The 24,844-nt window shown below is 30.6% G+C and overlaps 2 protein-coding genes across 2 annotated transcripts in view; one reads left to right on the top strand and one right to left on the bottom strand.

Moving 5' to 3' along the window:
- The window catches only part of LOC149488531 (suppressor of lurcher protein 1-like), a gene marked incomplete at its 5' end in the record, with an annotated part of 132,468 nt that overhangs the window by 47,076 nt on the left and 60,548 nt on the right, over window positions 1-24,844 (bottom strand). Inside the window, 5 exons of the mRNA XM_089695315.1 lie at window positions 1,821-1,892; window positions 3,080-3,202; window positions 7,653-7,741; window positions 13,197-13,256; window positions 14,613-14,769. Of these exons, the coding sequence (XP_089551441.1) occupies window positions 1,821-1,892; window positions 3,080-3,202; window positions 7,653-7,741; window positions 13,197-13,256; window positions 14,613-14,769 (501 nt within the window). The remainder of the gene's footprint in view (window positions 1-1,820; window positions 1,893-3,079; window positions 3,203-7,652; window positions 7,742-13,196; window positions 13,257-14,612; window positions 14,770-24,844) is intronic.
- LOC149488534 (uncharacterized) lies at window positions 20,889-24,640 on the top strand. Its single transcript, XM_089695248.1, has 3 exons — window positions 20,889-20,976; window positions 21,961-22,143; window positions 24,030-24,640. Exons 1-3 carry the CDS (start codon window positions 20,902-20,904, stop codon window positions 24,372-24,374), a joined length of 603 nt encoding a protein of 200 aa, XP_089551374.1. The 5' UTR covers window positions 20,889-20,901; the 3' UTR covers window positions 24,375-24,640.

The following is a 24,844-nucleotide window of genomic DNA, read 5'->3' as shown; positions in this document are numbered from 1 at the left end:
GTTACTTGTAATTCATACTGTTTGAAACCAACCTACTTCTAACAATATATTCTGAATTATTTTTTCACATCGATGCAGTAGTTTTGTAAGGACGTACCTACCTGAGCCATTTTCCTATTAGTTGGCACCTAATAGATAGGTATGTGGTACAAAATTGCATCTAGCCGTGATGTAGAGACGTACCTATTTTGGCTCGAACTTATATCGATTACATATTTAAATTTTCAGTGCTGCGAACCTGTTATTCCATTTACCTATGATGGGTGTCGGTTTATATTTTCCATTTGTGTAGCAATTTTGACAGCAAATAAAATACTTCACACATTCTATAACATTATAATTTTTCAAAAGAAGTATTAAGTAGGATATTGTTTTTCAGTATAATGTATATTTATGTGAAGTCTATATTTTTTCGATGCTAAATGTTCTATGGTAAGTAATTCTTTACTCACCTAATTGAGATGTATTACAATTTAAAGTATTACCTACTACAGTAGTATATTTGCGGAAGAGCAATATAATTTTTCGATACATTTATTTATATAATGTAATAAATAAATTTATATAAATAATAAATATAATGTAAATACTAAATATAAAACTCAGAAATAATTTGTATTTGTATATAACTAGGTACAACATATTATTATCTACAATAATTTTATCTATAGGTACATTATTATATCATAACTCTCCTATACCTCAGTAGTCATAAAAGTCCAAAACGAGCCAAGCTTTGGGCAATACCAAGCATTTTAAATTCAGGTCATAATTATGTCAAAGGTTACACAACACAACATAATACTCGTATCATTATAATTTGTACAGTAATTGGCACTGAAATTTACAGAGGCATGAAGTTTGTGAAGGCTTGAGACTATGTTATTTATTCATTTTGTTATTTGCCCACTTATTAAGTGAGTTACGTCAGTTTAAATAGGTCATCGACGTCCCAAAACTTTGTTTGATTAATGAGTTCATATTGGTTGTCGTTAAGCATGTTTTTAGGAGTCCCATAATGACATAATATTATATCTATACCTATCTACCATATCTGGTTATCATAATAATGGTGATGAATCACGGTTGAAGACAAGAAATCGTAATCCTATAGTAGAGGTGATTTCCATTCTTCTTTGCACCTGGTTAACTATTGTCGCTTTTTTCCATGCTGACATTATTTCTAACAGTAACATAATCTTTAATTTTAATTCGGTTCCATTAAACTAAAAAATCAAAAGTCTTGTTTGGATTCCACACAACACAAGAGCTTGAATATAGGTATCGAATCAATCCTATATAGTATAAAAATCGATAATTCCTTTAATAAACTGCACTCAAACTATAACATGAAACACGACGGGATTACAAATGACAGTAATAATGAGTTCGTTATTTATCTGCATTACCTGTAAGTAATGACCGGTGGATTTATTTTTAACTGATTATTAATTGTTCCATAATGATAATGCCAGAATTATGATAATCTGTCGCAACATTGTGTGAAATAAATATCTAGGTATATTTTAAAGACAGACATCCCTTAAATACTTTTAATGTGGTAATAAGATGATGAGCAGAATCTTTTCAAAAATGAAAAATAGATACTTAATGAAATAATTAAAATTAGATAGTTCATAAACTTTTAATTCAAACTCGTGTTCGTGACTCGCGTTGCTCTCATGAGCTTTTAACTTACTTACCTTTATAATTATAAAAGATGGGATTTGCGTATCTTAGGTACCTTTCATCTTGAATCTTGATAACAATAACTATAGATGAAATTACTCTTATATGAAATTCTACATTTATTTACTTACTTGTTGCACTAACTTCTGGGCCGAGGGATTCAAATGCTTTTCCGAAACTTAGTTTCAGCAGGCGGTCAGAATCTGAAACAAAATTTTTATTTCAGCGCCATCTGTAATTTTAGCGTGGTATTACATCGTGAGCTTAGTTCATTTACTTTTTCAGGTTGTTCAATTCGTTAAAGATCATTGTAGTTCTAAAGAGTACTAGTAGATGGCGCTTTTCTAAATTCATTTTCATTCCTCTCATTTTAGGTATTAAATTTTATTTTATAAAATTTTATTTTTAGAATTTATTTTATAGTTATTTTGCATTAATTATTAATTATAATACATATTATGATAATGAAACTCCAATCATAATTGTATGAAAAAAGGAACCGACACCATATTATAAAATTAATGGACAAAGTAGAGTAGTAGAGTACCTATATAATTCACAATCATAATAATTATTGTGTTATATAATTATTATCATTGTATTTTCATAATTGTAATAACCCATGCATATAACTTTAGTTATATGTTTTAATATTTTTTATAAATACATAACGCACAAATAAATTATAGACTGCACATTTGGTGTAAAATATTAAATACCTATAACCAACTAATCACAAAAAAACTAGTCATTATCCTAATAATCGCGATAACTAATAAAAAACTAAAAGGATATTCGGCGGAAACACAGGCGGCTGTTAAATTCAGGTTGCGTATTTCGGGACACGATCGCTCTGTGTACTTAGGACTGGAATCGTGTCGGTACACTTGTTAGGGACCGGGGGCTATTAACAGTTCCTCCCAAATAAGCATCGCCGAAAGCCATCTGGCCTTTCGCCAAGCTCCATTCATTCCTCCCACTATAGCCGAGAATTTTAGTGTGCATTCATTTGCACTGTATGAAATGAAGGGATGTGACGCGTGTGTGCGAAATAAGATTCGGTAGGGTGTGTACCGTATTTATTACATAATAATGTTAAGACGAGAGTTTTTTTTTATGTCCTGTATATTCGTTTGGCAAATATAATGATAGGAAGAGGTTTTTAGTTTGCTAAGAATAAGTTACATTGACCTAGAGAATAAATGTAATTCTTCCTAATTCAAGTATGTACCTATTATATTACCTTCATGTCCTTGCAACAATGTTATGTGTAATTTTAACCCTCAATCATAAAGCTACAGATCATGCTCTTGATTTATTGTATCAAAAGCGTGCTCTACCAGCAATATTTCTATACATTTATTGTTTAATACCTAAACGATTGGAATACCTGCAGCAGTAGAATCAGGAGGTGGCTGAAAATGGTAGGTGGCCGCGAAACCCTGGCCTGGAGACGCGGAGTTGGCAGTGAATTGCAGCAGCAGTGAAGGACCAGTTGACAGCACTTCGTACCCTGGGAAAGATCATTTTAATTTAAACTAGCCGCTCGCGCTGGTTCCGCCAGGGCTGTCCCAGTATAAAAACGAAATATGGCCTATGTTCATCAGGGATAATAGTAGTAGGATTCGAAAGGTTAAATAATTTTATTAAATGGGTCCAGTACTTTCAGATTTTATTCAATTCAAACAAACAATCAAATCTTTCCTTTTTATAATTTAATATTAGTGTTGAAAAGTCAATTTTCCATAAGGGCCTTTCAATTTTTATATGAAGACATTTTGCGAGAAAGGAATTTGATGGGTCCCGGAAACTTATCGAAGTTGTGGCTTTATAATATAAGTAAAAGGTATTTCTTATTTCTAACATGAATAATTTGTGTGATATATCCGGATATATAGTTTCTGGCAATTTCAGTCTAAATCTTCATAATTTATACGGATTCTAGAAATACACCTGATGGTCATGAAATATTTTTTTATTTTTGTTATAATATGACAAAATGTATAAATTGCATTTTGTTGAAACATTTCAATTATGAAATATTTCTCTATTTTTTGAAAATTTTCAAACAAAAGCATCCATTCGTGTGTAAGTATCAAATGTAATAGTCCGAGCTAGAATCACCAAGGCGCCATGAATTTTGCATCATTTTACGAACATTTTATTTGTAAGAAGCTTCCTCATGCGGTGTTTCAAAACAGTGAGGATTAAGGGACCTTCAAGGAAAGTATAAGAGGTACTATAATATATCACTTGCCTAACGTAAGGTGACTCACATTTTCTATTGCCTTCTTTACCTACCTATAATAAAACAGGTACACAGCCTTGTCAAACATGACTTATTAACTGCTAACGCTAGTAACAAAACCCATCATGAACAACCTTTGTTATTTATTCACCACAGTAACCTTTAAAATATGAAAAATCTAGTTTCCTGTTTAATAAAATTTTAATATTTTACATAGCCTCTATGATTAATCGTTCGCAGGTGGAGTCGCGACTAGCGAGCAATGTATCAAAATAAAAAATCTATTAGAAAATGCAAAAGTATGAAAATGTGAAAATGAGGATTTTATTTGCAACATGATAAACTATATTGAATTTAAAATATTTTGGAGTAACGATAGCGATGTGATTTATTCAATACCGTGTTCGTTTTAATTGAACCGTGTTAATATAAATTGTATTTTATATTAATTTTATTTTGGTTCTTCTTTTTTGTTACCTTTATTTTCTCAATCAGACTTAAAAAAGTTGAATAGATTTTGGCTCTCAGATAATATAAGTTACCAAGCAATACTTCCGAATAAATTATTAGGTATTTGCTACAAAAACCAATCAATAATATCTACTTAATTCAAAATTTCTTACCTATTGGAAACTATTGTGTACTAACCCTAGTGTTTAAGCGCAACAATAGACTTGCTAACAAAATATTGAGGTCTTGTTACAAGAACAAAGCCAAGCGTTAAATAAAAACTAGGGATTAGGCATTGAAGTGCGGATAGATCAGAAAACCGCAAAGCTATAGGGTTGAGCAAAGTAATTGATATATAAAAAATATAATCACGTACCTGAAACATAATATTGTATTCTAATAAAGTACTGAAACATTTCTTTATAATAAAGCAGCTCTATATTTTACGACTGGCGGCGCCTTTATGGAAAGTTAAGGATGTCGCAATTTTTTTTCTAATCTGCTACTATTTATTTATCGTATACCCATAGCTATGAATAAATGAAATTGTATTTAAGAGCAAGGGTGGTTCAGTAGTTTAAAAAAGTCGTATAACTTAAAAACGTCTAATAAACTGCACAATTACATGATCATTGCAATTTCCTTCCTAGACAACATTAAAAATATTAAGGTAATAAAAGGTTCAATAACTTATAACATCTACAATCCGGGATTTGATCTATGGATTATGACCGTCAGTCCCTATCAGTTGAAATAAACATGAGCTGATATAATTAATGAAAAAATTTTGTAGGTGCCTATTATAATATGCTTACAAATAAGCATAATTTACTTGACATATTTTTAATATTCAATCTGTGTATCAACTTTTAAAATGATTTTTTATCAGTTCATAAATTATACTAAATGTTGATAACAATCATACGTTTATAACTTTGAGATATTAAAAAAATTTCCTACAGAATATTATACCACGATAGATCTGGATTATCCACCACAAAGTCCTTATTGAAATTCCAGAAAGATGTAACCCTAACTAAAAGTCAGTTCCACTCTGACATAGCATTATTCATTCAAAAAGGGAGCCATAGACTGTCGGTAGGTGACGACAGCAATAGAATACGTAGTTGACTAGGATCGATCGAAAGCCTTTGAAGGTACCGCACGATAAATGTTGCAAGCGATGAAATTGTGATGTTTCGTTTTGTTCCGGATTAAGCTGGATGTGTACAGGCGCTTTTAATAATGCTTTGTTTTTCGGTTTTAATTTAACACCGTGTTTTTTCTTTTTGCATTTAAAATAGTGATGGATGGTAGACATTATGTTCGGGAAGGACATGGTTAACAAAATATAAAGAAAATTAAAAAAAATTCAGACATGGCTTGCATTTTGTAATAAAAACTGCTGATATAATAAGGCTTTAATTAAGGAAGGGTGTCTCATAATATTTCAATGTTTATTTTCAATAGAATTTTATTAGGTACGTATTTTGTTTTGTACATATATAAATATCATTTTCTCTCAGTAATTTTCTTATAATGGAATGCATAATTGTGGCGTTTAACCTCTCTTGAATAGTAAGCCTAAATCCTGTCAGTCATTGATGCAACGCATGACTTCTCGACCTCGGGCTGATGAATAAATATTTCTGAACACGTTGTGTGAGATTATGGTGTTTGCTTACACAAAGGACATTAACAGTCGATATTAGAGGAAAACGGAGTCAAAAAATAATTCAGTTAATATATTAGATGACCTACTTGTTCCATCGATACATTTTTTCCCAACTTTCTTCACTAAAACATACAGAATAATTAATCAAAAGCCGTGTTAAAGTACAAAATCTAACAGAATACTGTCCTGAAAGATGAACTCACGCCAAAAGTGATAAACGATTCACAGTACACTTTTATATGACTGTACCAAAGTTGTATTCCCCAAAGAGAACTTGCTGAGTGTACTCAATATACGTCACAATGAGGAATTATCTTCGGTGCCAGACTGAAAGTAATATCTACCTTCGCTGGGTGATATGACATTTTATAGAAATAGCAATTTCCGTTAACCCACACGCCTGGCTTGATGTGACCTCAATAAGTTTAATTTACGCTCTTCTCGATAAAGATGCACCTTTGTGGCTCGCAGAGGTATGTTATAAAACGTAAGGGAATTTCCAATTTCCATATATTTTGGTCGCGTGTTTTTGTACGGAGGAATAATATTTGCTAAACTTTACTAATAAGCGAGGGTTGTTCTCCTGCACACGGATATTTTTTATGAAACGAATCATCCGTTTAATTATGTTAAACTATCTCGCATTTTGAGCATGTTAATTTCGTTATAAATTCCGATTTGTACAAAGTTCATTACTGCAAGCAGACATCCTAATGCCTACATATTGAAAACTGCTGAACCCATTTCCACGTAATTTAAATTTTTTCTCACTTGCAGTCAATGCAACGTATTAAACCGATACGTATACTGTCCTTCACATTTTCATTTCAATATTTTTTAATCAATTCTTTTTGCTTATTCGATCTTAATTCATTACTGAAAAAGCACTTTTCTTGTCTACTGTTTATTTATACAAACCAACTGGGATTACTGTAATGTTATATTACTGTTATCCCAGTTGTTCATTACCTGTCATGTTTGTTCCAACTGAGTTGTTATCTTCATTAGAGTCGAAAGTATCTCTCGCGCTTTCATTACGTGGCAATGATTAGCCCTTTACAAGTCATTACATTGAGTCGTTGGAATTAAAGACGGCCATTTCTCGCTGTTAATTTATATGTGTCGAGTTTCTGGTCTTTTTAGAGCTTCTTTAATACTACTGCGGAGTGCGGCGTTATAAAGCTGCATCAACATTGCGATTTAAATAAAGCATTATTTTATAAAAAAAAGTATACAAATGCTATTTTGCTAAGTGAAAAAGGAAGTTGTCGATGTTCACATTTTATTCGAATTTAGCATTTGAGCTTTGAAAGAATTGAGAATTTGTCGTTCAATACACAGTTTATCTTAGAAACTAGTTCCAAAGCGTATGCCATTTTAAAATTCACCATTGCTAAATCAATTTTAAATTAATTCAGAATTTTATTAAATGCTCTATCCACGACCTAAACAAATACTGCAAATATTGATTATCCTAACCTCAAACTCAAAATCACAACATATTATCCCACACAACGTTAGGATCTAAATCTAGGAGCTCGAAAAACAAACACTGGTTATATTACTACCAATGCTATTTGTATTCTGTACCTGTAAGCTCATTACACAGCATCGCTATTGTTGGTGACTCTGTGTCTCTCCCGTCGAACACTTTGATGATGTCCGCGCGACGTAGACAGCTGAAAATAGGATTAGTTGTTAGGTTCTCTAAGTTTCATTTGGGAAGTTATGAGAGATAGGGGAGAGAATATTGCAATTGCTATAAAATTATATATGTAGGAGCAATGGTGACTTAATTGTTAGAATCTAAAAAGTTAGAAATCTCTAAATACAGCGGCGAAAATCTTAAGTTTGAATTCGAGCCACTTTAAAAATGTACAAATAAATAATAAAATATATACTCTATTTTTGGGATATATCTATTATTCTATTAAATAACCTTGAAAAGAATTTCTGAATGTTAAAATTATCTCGTGTATACACACAAAATCTAAAGATACTAAGCTCAAAGGTTCTCCTATGTAAGCTTTTAAAAGATTCTGTTAGAACTGGGTTATATCGACATTTTATGTATTTAAACATTTGAATTATTACTTTTAAAACAAAGCGAATTGCGTGACTTTATTTTAATGGAGTGCTTGTTTTGTTCGCGTTTAGTTGTTTGACCTAGAACTACATTCGAATGAGGCTGGAGTATATAAATTGTCTTGAGTACTCGTTAAGTATCCTAATTATATGAAATATATTAATATTATAAAATAGGGTGGAGAAAACTGTTTATATTTTTAAAATTCGAAGGTTTGATAGAAAGGTCAAAAAATTGTATTAATAGATAAAATCGATCAGCTTCAGTATGGGTCACGATTATTTTAGGGACATTGCATGGGACATTGAAAAAAAAATAATGTAGAGTAATGCATATTTGATTCTGGTGGTTTCTGTCTAAAAAATCAAGCGTATCTAACTCATATTTATCTTCATACGTAAGTAGAGTTGTTTCATAACGCTAGTAGAAACTATAAGGTATTATATATATTATATTTTATTTTATATATATATTATATTTTTCCTTTTTTACAGTATTAGTCTTGTAGAAGTATCAGATAAGAATAATTTTAATTTTATTCAAGACTTGTATAACCTTAACCTGTTTCTAATATACATATATAGAAGCAAGATCAAAGGTTTACCTACAAAATAGCACTTAGTAGGAAAGTTTGAGATGTATGCGAGGTTTTCAGTGGCCGTCTCCCGAGATTACACTGGTTTTGGTTTAAATGGCTTCGAGGTTAGGCTCTTACATTATAAATAACTATCGCTATATAGGCTTATTTATAACTTGTTCTATATATCCCGCTGTATTCTATAAGATAGCACAGCTCTATGTTATTGAAAAAAAAAAGGTTTCAGGCAAAGACAAATATAACTATAGTTGAGATTAATTTGTAGTACATAATGCAGTGTATTTTTTTATACCGTTCAGGCATACATTATAATATGTATAATGGACATATATGGCGTTGGTTATATTTTAATCCTAATCATGGATGTAGAGTTTCATATGAAAAATTTTATTGCTAATTTTATAGTAAAATATCATATTTTGTTCCCTTTCTCTTAAAAGCTTGTTGACCTAAATTTATTAGTGCATACATATTATAATATAAGTTATCCAGTAAATATGATACATGACTTTCACGTTTTATATAAAAAAAAACTGTAACAAAACATTATAAAATGATATTTTTTATGTTTACAGTTCACTACGTCTCAAGTAGCAGTAAAATCATACTTGACTTGGTAATTTTAAATTGTATAAACCGTAGTCTGAAGTTCAGACAATTTTCAAACACTTGAATTGAAGTGTCTTAAAATTACTTCAGTGTCAAATTTTGGAGCTTTATCACAAAAGTTAAATATTATAGCTATCGATCTATATGTATTTATAAGGAAGCCGTGTCATGTCACCAGTTAAAGCTCAAGAACGGCTGATTACATTTTCATATTTTTTTTATTGTTGGATAATAACTGTTAAATTTTAAAAATTAGTAACATAGCGACTAACCGCTGAGAATGGCTATTCCTACTGATATTATTAATGCGAAAGTTAGTGATGGATGGATGGATGTTTGTTATTCTTTCACGTAAATACTACTGAACCGATTACAATTATATTTTTTGTAGGTAGCTGAATACCCAGAATAAGACAGGTAATACTTTTATCCCGCAAATCCCACACGAACGGGAACTATGCGGGTTTTTTTCGACAACGTGAAAGAAGTCTCTGGTGGAAATCTAGTTTAAAATAATTTAATGAATCTCCTTGTTTTAAATGAACACTTCATAAAAATGTAAACTTCACTTTATAACTTGTAAAATAATATTCTCTAGCAAATAGCTTTAAGAGTGTCCGCCGCTCTCGTGGACCAATAAATCTAATTCTCCTGGAAGAGCAAGCAAGGTAGCGGAATTAAGTTAGTTAGCGTCGACTCTAGACAAGGTTGATGTTGGACTCGTAAAATTATAGGTTATTTATATATGTTAGCATCTTTTGAAGGCTCGTTATCGTTAGAAAGTTGATGTAAAATATAATGTAGGTGGCCAAAATGTTGTAAAAGTCTATCTTGTTTACATTATGGATGAGATATTTAAAAATTCGTATCTAGAAACATTTTGGGTAGATACATAGTACATAGGTATTATAATTAAAATAAATAAATAAACAACAACTATTACGAGGTTCCATAATTTACTAAAATAACGTTAAGCAGCCAGAATTTATTTTTCCACCAAAATTTATCGTTAACCAAAGGTTTCGCTTGGCAATTTTAATATATTTAAGTATTAATGCAATTTATTCTTAAGATTTGGAGACAAGGGCTCCTGAATTACAAGTTTAATTAAAGTGGCTTAACAAAGCATTTCGTTAACGTAAATCATTTGTTTTTGAGTGAAAAGCTCCTTTGAAGTTTCTATTCATTACGATGCTGTTTTATAAAAACAAATTGTCATTAATTTAATAAGAGGAGAGTAATAGAAGCAGGGATGTTCTGTAACTTGATTTGGCATTAACTAATTTAGGCTTGTATTGATTTTTTTTATTTCAAAAAGTTTTTGTTTACTGTGTTTCTGTGATGCTTTTAGTAGAGTAGAATATATATTAATAGAGAGTTATGTCGTATATTCAGAGTAAATAACGTCGATTTTTAATTAACATCTCATTTTAATACAAAACTAATCATGATTATATAATTAATTTGGTCAAAAATTTACAGGAACCTAATATATAACAGGGTAAATACATAATATAATTCTAATATACATTCAAGGATCAACTCATAATTATATTCTGACCTCTGTTCCTAATGGTCGTGGGAGGTCTAAAGGTCCAATTATCTAACCCTTTACTTACTCTCCATTATTTCAAGGTGGCTTCTTGTTTACATTGATAAAAAATATTGATCCAAGTACTCATAAGGTTCCTTCGAATTGTACTTTGCGCTAGTATTTTATCAGAACCTAGATATAACAAAATTGACGTTTAATTCCTTATCACAGCAAAGGAGCAGGCAATAAACATTTATAAGCTACATGATTATTTATAATGATATTATACTGATTTTGTGCATTTGTACACAGAAAAATAACTTTTCACCTAGTATTCCATATTTTCCTCAACATTAATCAATTTAACTTAATAAAATTTATATTTGGAAATTGGATTGTCCATCAAATTACGTAACTAACCATCTGTAGGGATAGAGCCGTGCGGTGAGCGGTTGCGTCCAGCGTGATATATCGTTCCCTATATTCAATTGTACGTATGTCATGATACAGTATTTATGGTTGAATCTCTTGGTGATATTCGGTGGAATTATTGTGTACGTAAAATACAGTGAATACGCTCCAATGTAGCTGTAATCTCGAAATTGGTCGGGTTGTCAATAGGTAACGATAACAAACGAAGGGTCATTTTGTAATCTTCCTACATCTGCTTATTAATGGTAGCTCATCTACTTGAATTTGGTCATTAGATAATGAATTATTCTCTTTAATCATAGAACATAAACTAAATAACAAAAAAAATTGCTTCATTAACTATTATTGTTCGTTCAATTATGTTTGATATTACGCATAACATTTAGAAATTAAAGACTTAACGCATTGTCACGGGTAGACTAAGTTCAGAGTTGCCCAGTGTATTTAATCTTCATCCTCTAAAGCATAGCTATAGTTGTTCCCTGGAAGCTACTCCACTAACTCTTGTATTGAGTTTAACTTATTCGTCTCAATTAACTCCGTTGGGGAGATGGAACTGTTAAGTTTGCAAATAGAACATTGTTTTGCAGTAGTTAGTTTCGCTATCTCGTTATGTGTTGGGTAATCAATTTAGTGTGTTTTTGTCAAGTTTTTGTGAGGATATTATTGCAAATTGTTTTTGCACGGTTAATTGTTGCACGGTTGGTTATGTGGTGACAATGACTAGTAGTTTTATAGATACCAAATATAACGTATTTATAAGTATGTTATATTTGTACATATAATTTGTGTGTGAACAATAAAAATTTAAAAAGAACGAAAGGCTTCTTATTGTATTCCTTTAAGTGTAAACTGTAAACATTCAAAATAAATTTTAATTAAATGAAAACGATTGAACTATTAACGTAACCTATTGTTGCAGTAGATATTAAAACGACATTCAAAGAATATCACTATGATGTATAAGCAGAAAATGCGGAATTGTATCTTACCTATAAAAATATAATACATAAAAATATATTCATCGAATTCCACACATGTATTGCGTTTTTTCTCAATATAAACATTACCGTTCCAATCAGGTGAATGCATAATGTACTTAATTAAGCGAACTGTATCTGAGCTCATTACTGAAGCGACTGATATTAATAATTCAGTTATGCCGATTGTATGTGTATTTTGATTCGGTTATTTATTAAGAAATGATATACGTTTTCGGATAAATGGATTGCGAATATTAATCATTATTAGTGATGTTGTTGATTCGAAATTGTAAATCAGTTTGATTGTAATTAAATGTTTAAGAATTATAATTTTTTTATATCGTCCAAATTAATGTTCTTTAAAAGATTCTGTGTACTATAGAAGTGCTGCTTTTGATAGAGTAGACTCTTGATGTTAGAGAGTCATAATTTTTTTCTTATACCTAATTCAAAAATAAACATGATTCTATAACTGATTTGGTCTAGGTATATAGCCCCGAAAAAATACCGTCGCATTACTGTTTCCTCCTTTTTTGAAGTCAGTTGAATATAGGCAATAAATAATGAACTGCTGAACAAACATTGAGCTGATGTCACACGATTTAAAATACCTTGAAGATTAAAATCGTAAAAAAATAAACAATTATTGTAGAGCAGTTATTACTATGTCTCGAATGCACGATTATTTATATAATAACACACAATTTGTACACATTTAAATTTTTGATGATAAATTTCAGCTATTATTTTCATACTACATCAAAATCAAAGTACAATAATATAATTAAGGTCACAAACCTTAAATAACGTAAATTGAAACAAGAATTTTTAAAAAACAATTCGTTCGTTTACATTTTTCATTTGAATCCTGTTTAATAAATAACTAACTCACCTTATATCTCCCTTTTGTAAGTAAATCTCTTCAAAGACTACTTTGACGCGGTCTTTCGGTCTGAAAATGAAAAAAATAGGTATTACATCTTAATCTCAGCAACAACATCTGATAGTCGGTGTTATGAAGCTTTTTGTGCTGGATATTTTTATCTAGACATTTTAATATTATGAATGTAAATAAACAAGGACTTCGTATTATTAAGATTGTGAATGTTTTCTTTAAAGCCTTGTAGTGTTAAGTGTATTATTTTTAATGAATGCATATCTGTTCACGATGATTTTTGAAAAATCTTTTGTTTTCCCTGGATATTACACTTATTGTGATTTGGAAAGGAATGAAAGATTGAATCATATTTCTTATTAAGCTTTGTTCTTGGAATTTGAGCTTCGCATTGTATGTGTCAGTACACCTGTTATACAATTAAAAATATATGATCATAATTTCACTGAAAAATGGATTTGGTTACTAATTATGTAACAAACCACGCTAAATTTTTCATTTACAATTTCGAGCTTAGTGTAATAATGTTGCCAGACTGTTGTTAAAATAGAATACGGTATTATTTATCTACCAATCTCAATGTCATACTCCAATTTCATGTCGCACACCATTATACACGCGAGCTGTATTTGCCGTCCCTGACCCATCATAGTACAGCTTTATCCCTTGTCTAGATTTCATATTAATTTGTAGCTAGTACATATTATACTTATATGGTTTAGAAACCTGTAGATTTGTACATAGTAATATTTCTTCCATGATCTTTTATTTTCGCTTACATAGTCATTTTTTACAATAGCTATAACTTCAATTGATTTTAACTTTAAACTCTTTAAATATTGGTTTAGATAAGATTGTCTGTCGTCACATTTGTCGCTTTATAGTTCCTTCAAGATTGACACTAAACCATGTTGTAAATAAAATGTATGTGCGATTCAACACTATAAACGAAAAGTGGCTAGCAGTTGATGTTTCCAATGGGAAAACAGGGTCTTAAAATGCCTGTGTGCGATCTTTGACGTGGTAAAATGGAATTTAGGTTACAATCAGTAATGTTTTAGATTTTGAAATACATGTACGGTTCATAGATAGATTATATTATATGTGTGTACAAATGCCAATTATCTAAAGTACAACACTTATTTTTATCTAGAAATGTGTGATAAACTAAATTACTAACGCATGATCTTTTACTTCCGTCAGCATTTTCAAAAGTGAATTGGTAATATATTATATGTTTTGTAAAAAAGCAAACATATTGAATTATTATTTATTAGTACCTATTTGAATTTTATAAATATTCGATCATAAGGTTAAACACCTTTTACCTGTGCTGTAGAGACTTCTTAATTTTTTGCAAAAATACATTGCATTAATGAAAATGTTTATTTATCGTTTTATATTAATATTTACCTCGCATGAAAATGATAGGAACAGCGCACATTATTAGGGTAGATGGACGGGTATCGGGGACTGTAGAGGCGGCCGTGGGCGGGCCGGTTCCCCGATCTGCTGAACTGGTAGTCGCAGTCTGTGCCCGGTATCCTCACGCCCTCCGTTTCGAAGAGACCTGCAAGGAAAGTCAATTGGATTATGTGCTTTAGGGGAGGATAATAAGGTCTAATATTGCGGGATAGGAGTGGTAATTGTAACCGATAATTACAATTATCTTGCGATCTTTATAACTTCAGTTGTTGAATTGTCTATTTCATCTTTAGCAGATATGTTGCCAATCTGCCGATCTACTTTTTTTTTCATATTTGTAGGAATATATTATTATCATATTCATATGAAAAATACTGCAGTCTGAGTTTGTATATTGACGATTTAGTACCAGCAATCTTATGTAATTTCACCTATTATAAAAATCTCACTACATTTCGATATTTAATTAAAATGCCACATGATAGGTACATAGTTTTGGAAACTGTAGTAGTTAAGTCACGAAGATGAGGCCTACTTTAATACCTAATTTACATAAATATTAGCAAAACATTTATAATGTTGTAGGCTTATTAACGTTGGTTTGGTTCAAATAATTTAAGACGAGAATATGTTTTCTCTAGAGATGGAAGTTTTAGCATTAAATTAGTTGAGATTAGTAGAGCCCTAATTTAGGACTTAGAGCATCTAAAATATTCGTAATTGTATAAGGTTTGAATATTACAGTTTATTAAGCATTAATGGATTTTCTTGGATTGCGTATTTATAATCGCCGATCTGTATAAATTTCATAGTATCTATAAACATATTAGGTACATCACTACATAGTATAAAAACATAGTCGCTTTCTCTGTCAATATGTCAATATCTATCTTTAAAACTACGCAACAGATTTTGAAGTGGTTTTCTTTAATAGACAGAGTAATTCAAGAGGCAGATTTTAATGTATGATTTATTAGGTTATAGACAAAACGGACGAAGCCGCGAACGGAAAGCTAGTACACTGAATACAACTATCAAATGTTAGCTATAAATTATCGATTCTCCTTGATTATTCATCCAATATTGTCATAAAGTTATGAGTATTATGGTTATTTTTGGCTTAATTGTTTGGATGTATTTCGGGTTGAATCAGATAAACGCACCCTTGTTCAGTAGTTCAGGTGCCTTTGTTAAATTACATTTTGCAGATACCATCTCGGGCTTCGTATCATTTAATTTGATGCAATTATTTGGTTTATTCGATGTATTTTCTGTGTTTTTCGTTAAACGATGTGCAATTAAATATGAGAGAGAAGAGAAAGTAGGTTATTCGATATTAAAATATTTTATTTTTTAGAGAATTGTAAATTATCTATTACAAGCTTACTAATTGTGTGAAGCTTCGATCTAGATATAAATAAAAATGACATTATATAGGCGTTTACAGACGGTTATATCTTTTCTATTGCTATTATTAGTGCCTTTTATTTTCTTATAATCCTGGTAAATGTTATCTTACAAAAGTATGCAAAGACAATTAATTTTCATATTAATTTACAAAAAAATGTTGTATAGAAAAATACTTTTAAATGTATTAATCTTTGTCTCTTTATAAATATATAGATAAACAGAACTTGCAGTTATTAAGTCTCTTCCATTTTTTTCTCTACCAATATTGTAAACAGAATATAATATGAAAACTACGTGAACACCTGTAAGTGAAAGGTAATTGAGGCAGGAATTGATATATGACGCCGGAGTTCCTTACATGCTGATATTAAAGTAAAATTGTTTTTGTTCAATCTCTTAGGAGTTTCATGAGAGTATTTTTTGAAATGAGAATATAATTATGAACTGAGTAATTTTAAAAGCAAACATCATATGTTTAAGGTATAACTTGGTTAATGCTCATTTTACAATATATTTTTGGATATTATAGGTACATACAACTTCACTTCACTTCTTCATTTAATTTTTGAATCAATATCTTATTTAATACATTGGACTTGATGTGTACCAAAATGGTTGTAATATTATTAAAATAATTATAATGTTATGAAGGCTAAAATTTTGTTTCAAATACGAAATTCTGTAGACATGTTGTTAAAATTTACTGTGAGTTGACAACTATATTTAGAACGGCTTATACAATATATAACTGTATTTAGACAGTAGCCCTTCGATTAAACACCCATTACACTAAGGGACAGTACTATTGTTTAATTCGAAGTTAAATTAATTATTATCTTTAGCGTCGACACGTACGCCTACGTGACACTACCTCATACTGTGGGTCTTGAGATAAATGTGTTATAAATCTTATTAAATAACTAACTGGATTTGCGTGTGTAACTCGTAACTTTTCGGTTGTTCAATTTGCTTGTTCACATTTATAGCGGGTTTAATAGATAAATTTTAGAAGTTAGAGTAAACTGAGAAGCTTATATGTCTGATGTTTATTATATTTTTGACTAGCTGTTCCCCGCGGTTTCACCCACATTGCTCCGCTCCTTTTAGTCTTAGCGTGATGGTATATAGCCTTTAGCCCACCTCGATAAATGGGCTATCTAACACCGAATAATTTTTTAAATTAGGCCAGTAGTTCCTGAGATTAGCGCGTTCAAACAAACAAACTCTTCAGCTTTATAATATTAGTATAGATTCAATAGCTTTAATCATCATGAGATAATATTATAGGTATGTAATACTATAATAGGTTATAAATATCTGAATGCTATATTATAATTTGTTTTTTGTTGTGATGGTGCATTATGTAGATTAGTGTTGATGTAAATATCACATGCCACTTGTGAAGAAAAGTTACAGAAATATTTAAAAAAGAAACATATTCATATGTTATCTCCTGTTTGAGATTAATATTTGATAGAAAGAACATCTCAAGAATTCACTTTATCTATATTTTTACTTGACTAGGTGACGGAACGATCGGAAATAATGTTTATCAAATGTTTATAATTAATAAAAATATTAAAATGCATTTTATTATTTTAAATTTAATACATACACATATATATAACTAGAGGTCCGCCCCGGCTTCGCCCGTGGTACATATTTCGCAATAAAAGGTAGCCTATGTCCTTTCTCGGGTATCAAAATATCTCCATACCAAATTTCATGCAAATTGGTTCAGTAGTTAAGGCGTGATTGAGTAACAGACAGACAGACAGAGTTACTTTCGCATTTATAATATTAGTATGGATTATATAATATGTGTATTGTGCAACTTTGTTAACATACTTTGCAAACAAATCATCATAGGAGTTGAATACCTACACATAAAATCGATATATTGGAAAAAATACGCATTTACTGGTATTTTTCTCAATCTATCTGCATTGTGCATGCAAAAAGAAGCGTGTTCACATTAATCGTTAATCGGTCATTATTGTTGCATATTTAGATTCATTACACACGCGTTATGCGAATAAAACAATTATGCGTAGTGCATGATAAATTAATGAGGCATTCTTTACTATTAATTAGATGTTAGATGAATGAGATAATCAGTTCTTTTTTATGGGGAGACACTAGACATGGAACAAATTAGCATTTGTATAAGATCCTATGTCTTTGTTAAACATATATTAGTGGTTGACAGGGAGATTTATATATTTACCTATGTAAACAAATTCCTTCGAAACGAACTTGATCACTTTTTATGAATTACTAGCTGTGCCCCGCGGTTTTACGTACTATATTACTTGCTCTGTGGTTTTACGCGAAGTGCTCCGCTCCTGTTGGTCTTAGCGTGATGATAGCTTCCTCGATAAATAGGCTATCTTACACAGAAAGGGTTTTTCAAATCGGACCAGTAGTTCTTGAGATTAGCGCGTTCAAGCAAACAAACCAACACACTCATTAGCTTTATAATTTTAGTATAGATTTTGTAGGGTTGTAATCTATTTTTCATAGGCATATTATGTAATAAAGGCGTCCTAGCAATATATTGTTTGGTAGATTATCTGTTAATACTGAAATAAATTCAATCCAATTCTTGAGAACTACGTCTTAAAAATAAAATGTAACAACTGTAGAGCTGTGGTAGAGCTTCAATGATGCATCACGCCACACGCGACAATATGATGAATCTAATAGCCTTTATAAATATGAAATATGGAACATCCTTTCAAATTGAGACAGTAATACTAACAAATTCAAAAGGAACCTTGAAGCAAGGACATAAAACATAAAATAAAGTGGCAATTAACACATATGTCGATATAATGGAATGATGGATATCTAGCGATTGGCCCGCATTTTGCACGGTTAACTTCCTATTCTATTTCCAGTTTCTACCAATGTTACAAATGCGAAGTGGTTTGTGAATTTATCTCAATGTTTGTGCAAGTCTTTAGAGTAATATTTGAGATTTGAATAAGATTAAATTAGAAAATATTTGTGATCTTTAAAAATAGACGGATTATGGCTAGATTTATATAGTCGCGAAATTAAAACTAAATTTTATAACGAAGGAAACAATAACTATAGAATACATGTTTCTTTGCAACTCTAAAAAGATTTTTTTTGAAACATTAATCAGCAAATATTATAATAATGCTCGTGTATAAATCAAATATTTTAATAATGTTGTCACATTGAATATTTATAAATACGCATAACTTGACCATCTTAAATACCAATATGTCTATTAGCGAGCAATCAAGTAATTACTAAGATACGACATAGGAGATTTTTAACACGCTTTTATTATATGTACATATGTGACGGACTCCTACATTAAACGGTCAGATTTAATTTCAACTTTGCATCAAGGAGCAGAGAATACAATAAGTTTTATTAGTTTATCTTAATCAAGCGTGTTTTTTTGTTTATAAAATATATTTATTATTATTTGATTGCACACCGAATCACTATTTAAAGCGTATTATTTAAATAGCCCACAAAACAATAGAACAAAGTAAAAATAAAACTATATTCGAAGAGAGGAAACTTTATAGGTATTTTCAATAAAAATTTCCTACATCTTGTACCAACGATGGATCGTATCGCGACATGAATATTCAATATCGGGGAAAACTTTACAGTTTTCTGTAACCCAGTGTATTTCTATTCACTTAGTCCCTTGGACTTGTTCCTTTAAGATACAGGTTCAAGACATGAGTGTAATATACAAAAAAATGAAATTTTCTAATATTTTCAACTGATAGAGTTTCAACATTATATCTAGTGGATTAAACACCACGATTTCAAAACTTTTATAAAAAAACATAAAGACAATGAAAGGTAACGAATAATTCCATTGCCTATTAATGTAAATGAAAAAAAAATCCTAAACTAAACAAAATCAAGCATGGATGGTGCTATATGCTAAACATTTGCATACATTTATAAATAGCATATTATAAGTAGAGTTGTGATTCTATATCACAGAGAAGCGATTCTCGGAATCAGCGTTAGATTAAAAAAATTGTGAAAGCTTCAAAGCAATATAGGGGCATAAGAACTGCTATTTTATAAAGGGGAAGAAAAGCAATCTAATTCTTTAAAAGTTTATAAAAAAGGGTAAAAGAAGTTGGTTTAGAATTAAAGTAAATATAATTATTTAAAAGAGCCTAAGATTAAAAAACCGCATTTGTAACCAGTAATCTAATAATTTATACTAAGAATGTATATTTCTTATCAAGATTAATTTTTGACCTTTTCATATTATGTACTAAGCACGTGATTATCACGACAACAAAATCGCTCGACATTGCTTATTATATTGACGAAGAAATCAAACATTTTCATGCATTTCGATTACTTTTATATAATTATTTGTATTTTTATAATTATTATATACGAAGAGCAGCAAGATTAAGTCATTAACTTATATTTTTATGTATAATGAACTGAGTTATTGAAAAATGTTCAAATATCTTACAAACTATAACCGATTACATTTCCTGAATCTTATGTTCGTAGTAACGTGAAATTATAAATATCAAAGGAATTTCTAAAAAAAACCACTATGAGATATAAAATGAAAGACTAACTTATTATGAAATTAATCGAGGTATTAAACCGCAACTGCGCTACAAACCTTGAAGTAACATCATAACATACATAATACAATGTTATAATAATTACGCGATGATAAGAACAAACTTATCATTATATGACGCTAATAACTTCATTTGTTCTAAAAAAACCGATAATTTTGTACAAGAACGTGACCATTTGGTCAATTTTCAGGCACAATAACTAATAATGAATGTATTTAAACAGGTGCAACGACAATTCTCTATTAGTACTAATGCATTTTAATTGGAAATTATCCAGAATGTTGAAACTGTTTCTATCTATAATATTGGCTGCTTTTTTGCAAAACGTAAGGTTTTGTTTTCTTATTTTTGCATAGATAATTATGGTGTTGTGTGTGTCATTAAATTTATTTTGTGGCTTAAATAATATTTTATAGAACTAAAAATTTGGTGGTAGTTTTTAGATAGCGTCAGTCCATATTAATCGAGTTTTATGTTTAATATTTTTATTAATTAATTCCTATTGAATTTCTTTCAAAGCCTATACAACTGTTTTCATCCAGTGTGGCAATTCTTTATTGTGAAAGCACATTATACAGTTTGAAGCACAGTAAACAGTGATAATACATAGTGCTAAAATATTACTTAAATATGATAAAGAACGTTTAATATGAATTAATATCCTTTTTAAAATAATATGCAAGTCCCATTTATTTTGAATATCTCCCTTTGAATATGTTTATTACGAGTTTAAATACAGTTCTACGAAATGTACCGAGCATTTGTCGTAAAGGTTTATGCATAATTAAGAGACTGTTTCCCATACGGACGTTAAATTGCGCTGTGTGAAATTATACGCGTTATTTAATTACCGAAAAGTATTTATATGGAGCATCTAAGAAATAATGTTTAAACATATTTCGCTAGATTTTACATTTTTAGAAGTATATAATCTCTACATTAAAGGCATTAATGTGTGTTTTGTTACGAAGTAATTCATATTAGGTAATCAATATCAAAAATCTAATATCCAGTTTCTACAGAAAATTTGAGGTGAATCTTTTTTAAGTATGGGCATGATAACGCAACGAAATATTGATGGTGTTAATATTATTGGAACGAAGTTCTTTATCGCGCGTTACGAAAGGGGGCTAGACGGAATTAAGACCAAAAATTGTAACGAAACTTTTTGCTATAGTTGAAAGCAGTGCGGCGTTCGCGTGTTTTCTGTCTGTCTCTCTCTCTTTTTCTCATAAAAAGCAACCAGTTATTTTAGTAACTTCGTTCCATCCTCGTTTTTCTTGATACCTCTCAAGTTTTTTTTACTACAGGCACAATGTCGTCCATCAGACACATCAGCGAATGCTACAGCAACCGATCACTCCAACCTGTTCGTTGGTAACACGACTTCATCAAATGACACCCGCATGGACTCCTTTGTGTCACAGTTGGGCAATGTAGAGAAGGAAATTGACGAAACACTAGCTGCTATATCGCCGTATCTCAATTTTATGGTACGTACCCTTATTGATTGTATGAAGTATTAAGTATAAGGTAATAAATAGGTGTAAGTACAGTCCATTTCTTGAAAATACATTTGTGTATATCGCTGCATTTATAAGTGTCCGTTGTGTTATTAAGCTATTACTAGGTAATGTTTATGATCAAAATTTAGTATTGTAATATACACATAGTATAAAAACGAAGTCGCTTTCTGCTGTCTATCTGTCTTTCCCAGTGTATAGTAGGTCTTTAAAACTACGCAACGGATTTTGTTACGGGTTTTTTAGATAAAGCGCGAACATTTTATGTAACAAAACTTTAACTCTATTCTAGCACATATTTGTATAGATATTAGCGTTAACTTGTATATTTATTTATTTTCTTTCATTTATTTCAGAATAATTTAAATATCCATATATTTGTTAGTAATAAAATGGCCTTAAATGGTATATATGAATAAAAGAAACATTACACTAAGAACGAAGTTAAATATTTAACAGGCTAAGCGATGGTCGTTGTTTGTACTATTGCTACGAACTTGCAAGGCGAGTGGCTTGTTAAATCCTTTAAAACTAAACATAAATACGGAGTTGAGAACTTGTATTTACTATTGGAATATGAAATACTTACTAGTGTTGTCTGCCACGGTTACAATTTGATATTTACATACAGATTCTATTTATTTACTGATAATATTTACTTACTACTTCTTTTATGATTCTTACTGTAGGTAGATACCTACAGATTTAATGATCTTTTTTGTTTCACTGATTAGTCATAGATAATAGTTCAATTTATAATTTATATTCACAGGGAATGGTCATACCTCAGCCCTACCTAAATACATGTTTGGTCGCGATAATCTCAGGAATCACTGGTCCGATTTGAAAAATTATTTCGGTGTTAGATAGCCCATTTATCGAGGAAGGCTAGGCTTTACTTCACGCTAAGAGCAACAGGAGCGGAGCAATGCGGGTGAAACCGCGGAGCACAGCTAGTGTTAAATAAAATAGGTTTCATTCAAAGAGTAGACATACACAATACGAATTGTTATAACACATTACTCCATATTTTCTTTTGTTGTATGTACATGTGCAATCGTGTTGAACGTCTCACATTACAATAACAATAAATTAATCACCGGATGCAGTTCATATAAGGTCAAAGTCGGATAATAACTACATAAAGCATTTTGTTTGATACTAGGTTAATTTGAAGCAATTTGTTAAACGGTAGTAATTGAATAATTATTTATTTCTTGTATATTGATCTATTATAGATCTCTTGTAATATAGTGCACGGGACTTCACCAAGGGACGGGACCCAAGTGGGGTAAGGGGCAGATTAATAATGCATACATCTGTTTCACTGATCGATGTTCTTTTAGGGACAAGTAGGTGATTAGCCTTCTGTGTCCTGCCAAACCGAGAAATTTTTTGTCTTCGTCTCCACCGGGAATCGAACCCAAGACGGGGTCTTGGGTTGTTACACGCTCACGCGTTAACCATTGTACCAATATGATGTAATATGACAATAACAAAATATCCATGGAATACCAAAGGATTATACCATGTTATTTATTTTACATGAAAATATTTTTATTGGGCGCGTTTTCAATAAATATTTGATACACTTTTGTTACATCGATAACTCTGTAACAATTTTTTAGAATGCACACAACAGGGTGAAACACCGGATACAAATATGTATGGATTTTTATACAGAAAACGCTTTAAAAAATTGAGTTTAACTGCTCCAATATTAAACGTATTTTTAGATAAAAGATTGACTTCCACGAGCCAATTGAGAGAGCTCTATTAGATATAACTCCGACACCTACAGAAATTTTGAGGTTAAAACTAATTCTATAATTTATTTATATATTTCTTTATTACAGTTCGATACTGACAGCGATAGTAATTCCGATGATGATGATGACTGCGTTGATCAAATGATCATCCAACTTGTTCCTCAATACATTACTCCTAAAGAAGCAAAAGAGATCGAAGACGAAGCAGAGGAAATTAAAGAACAAAGTGAACAAGCAAGTCTATCAAAAGATGAATCTTCATCATCATCATCTAACTCATCATCTGATGATGATGAGTTAGATGATCTCTCTGATTCCTCTGAATCTAGTGAAGAATTTGATGATGACAGTGATGATGAAGAAGAAGAACTTCCTGTTGATGACGAGTATTACCCGAAATACAGAATTTATGATACTCGCCCTACTGTATAGGTATATCTTATAAAAACATCTTTTACATGTATAGCATTTAGTTTTATACCTATAAGATTGTATATTGTATATAGAATTAGATTAGAATGGGAACAAAAAGTTTTGTATTCAGAAATATTCATCTACATTTTAGAATATTACTATCTTCATTATTCGATGTATCTGACGTAAAACAAAATTAATGTAAAATATAATAGGTACCTATAAAACAGAAAATAAAATCACAAACAATGTTTCTACATTAAACACAAATAATAATAAAATATACTCACATACCTTTGTTTTTATTATACTTCATTTTACAACTCTTCGAAATACTGAGATACCAAATATATTTGTAGCATAGAGAATATTAAATTTATCAACTAGAAATAACGAGGCCAATCTAATAATATTGCCATCTTGGGCTTGTCTGGAACGTCTATCTATTTTCTGTGGCCCAAGGAGGTTCGAAGTTTTAGATTATTCTT

Source organism: Colias philodice, chromosome 5 (assembly GCF_061535455.1).
Source record: "Colias philodice isolate Cphi_HAF_F1 chromosome 5, ilColPhil1 Martin Lab GWU primary, whole genome shotgun sequence".
Lineage (NCBI taxonomy): Eukaryota > Metazoa > Arthropoda > Insecta > Lepidoptera > Pieridae > Colias > Colias philodice.
The sequence above is the reverse complement of the archived record's forward strand: the minus strand, read 5'-3'. Positions and strand labels throughout refer to the sequence as shown.